At 50.3% G+C, this 970-nt stretch overlaps 1 protein-coding gene across 1 annotated transcript; it reads left to right on the plus strand.

Moving 5' to 3' along the window:
* Positions 1–224: 224 nt before the first annotated feature.
* Pmar_PMAR015811 (amino acid transporter, putative) lies at positions 225–911 on the plus strand (the record flags this gene model as incomplete). The annotated part of the gene is made up of 1 exon (XM_002765532.1): positions 225–911. One exon carries the CDS (start codon positions 225–227, stop codon positions 909–911), a length of 687 nt encoding a protein of 228 aa, XP_002765578.1.
* Positions 912–970: the final 59 nt, after the last annotated feature.

Below are 970 nucleotides of genomic sequence, written 5' to 3' on the forward strand. Positions count from 1 at the left end.
TGCTCTCCCCAGTTTGCTATCTGACGCATATCACTAACACGACAATCACTAATGTTATCGGTCTCAGCTGCTTCCTCTATGCGGTAGTAGCTGGTGTTGCCTACTCCTTCAGCGTAGACGAGCAAGTCGGGGAGCGGTACGTCGACATACCGTCAACTACCACCGTTTGGTCGGTTCTGTCGGTTTTCCCAATATTCATTTACGGCTACTCGTGTCAATTTGTCATGCCCATGATCGCAGAAGATATGGTCGATCGAAACATGAGGAAGTTAGATCTCGCCGCTCTGCTTGCGATTGCTACCGTAATGGTCGTCTACCTTTCGGTCATGGTCGGTCCCTATTACGCTTTTGGCGATGCTATCGAATCGAATTTCTATCTCAACTTGCCGGTCTCTAACGTCGCCATCCACATCGGGTACATTGCTTTGCCGTTTGCCGTGCTAACTGCATTCCCATTGCTCCTGTTCCCGGCCAGACAATCAATCTCGGGTGTCATAACCTATTTTCGCCCCAGCTTACAAGACACTCTTAAATTGCACATCGGGACAACACTGCTTTTCCTGGCTATCTGCGTGGGTGTGGCAATCATCTTCGAGGATCTCGGTGTCACTATTCGGTTCATCGGCATCCTCGGCACCAACACCATTGGGTTCGTGATACCATGTTTCGTCTATCTCCATATTTGTTACAATCCGTTCCCGAGCTCCTCCGAGCAGCCCGTTAATGAAGAGGTGGGAGGAGGCTGTCCAGACGATGTTAAGGATGATGAGCCAGAAGGGCACGTCAGCCTCCTCCAGAAGCTACGGAATCAAACCCTCGAGTGGCACGGGGCGTTGGCGCTCTTCATTGCCAGTATTATATTCTTCCCCTTGGGTCTTACTGGACTGTTGTACGATCTTACCACCAACTGATTGGCTAGATTGAAGCACGTCCGTATGTAACACGACAACTTGTCCGTACACTCTGTCTC

Source organism: Perkinsus marinus (genome assembly GCF_000006405.1).
Source record: "Perkinsus marinus ATCC 50983 genomic scaffold scf_1104296975436, whole genome shotgun sequence".
NCBI classification, from domain to species: domain Eukaryota; phylum Perkinsozoa; order Perkinsida; family Perkinsidae; genus Perkinsus; species Perkinsus marinus.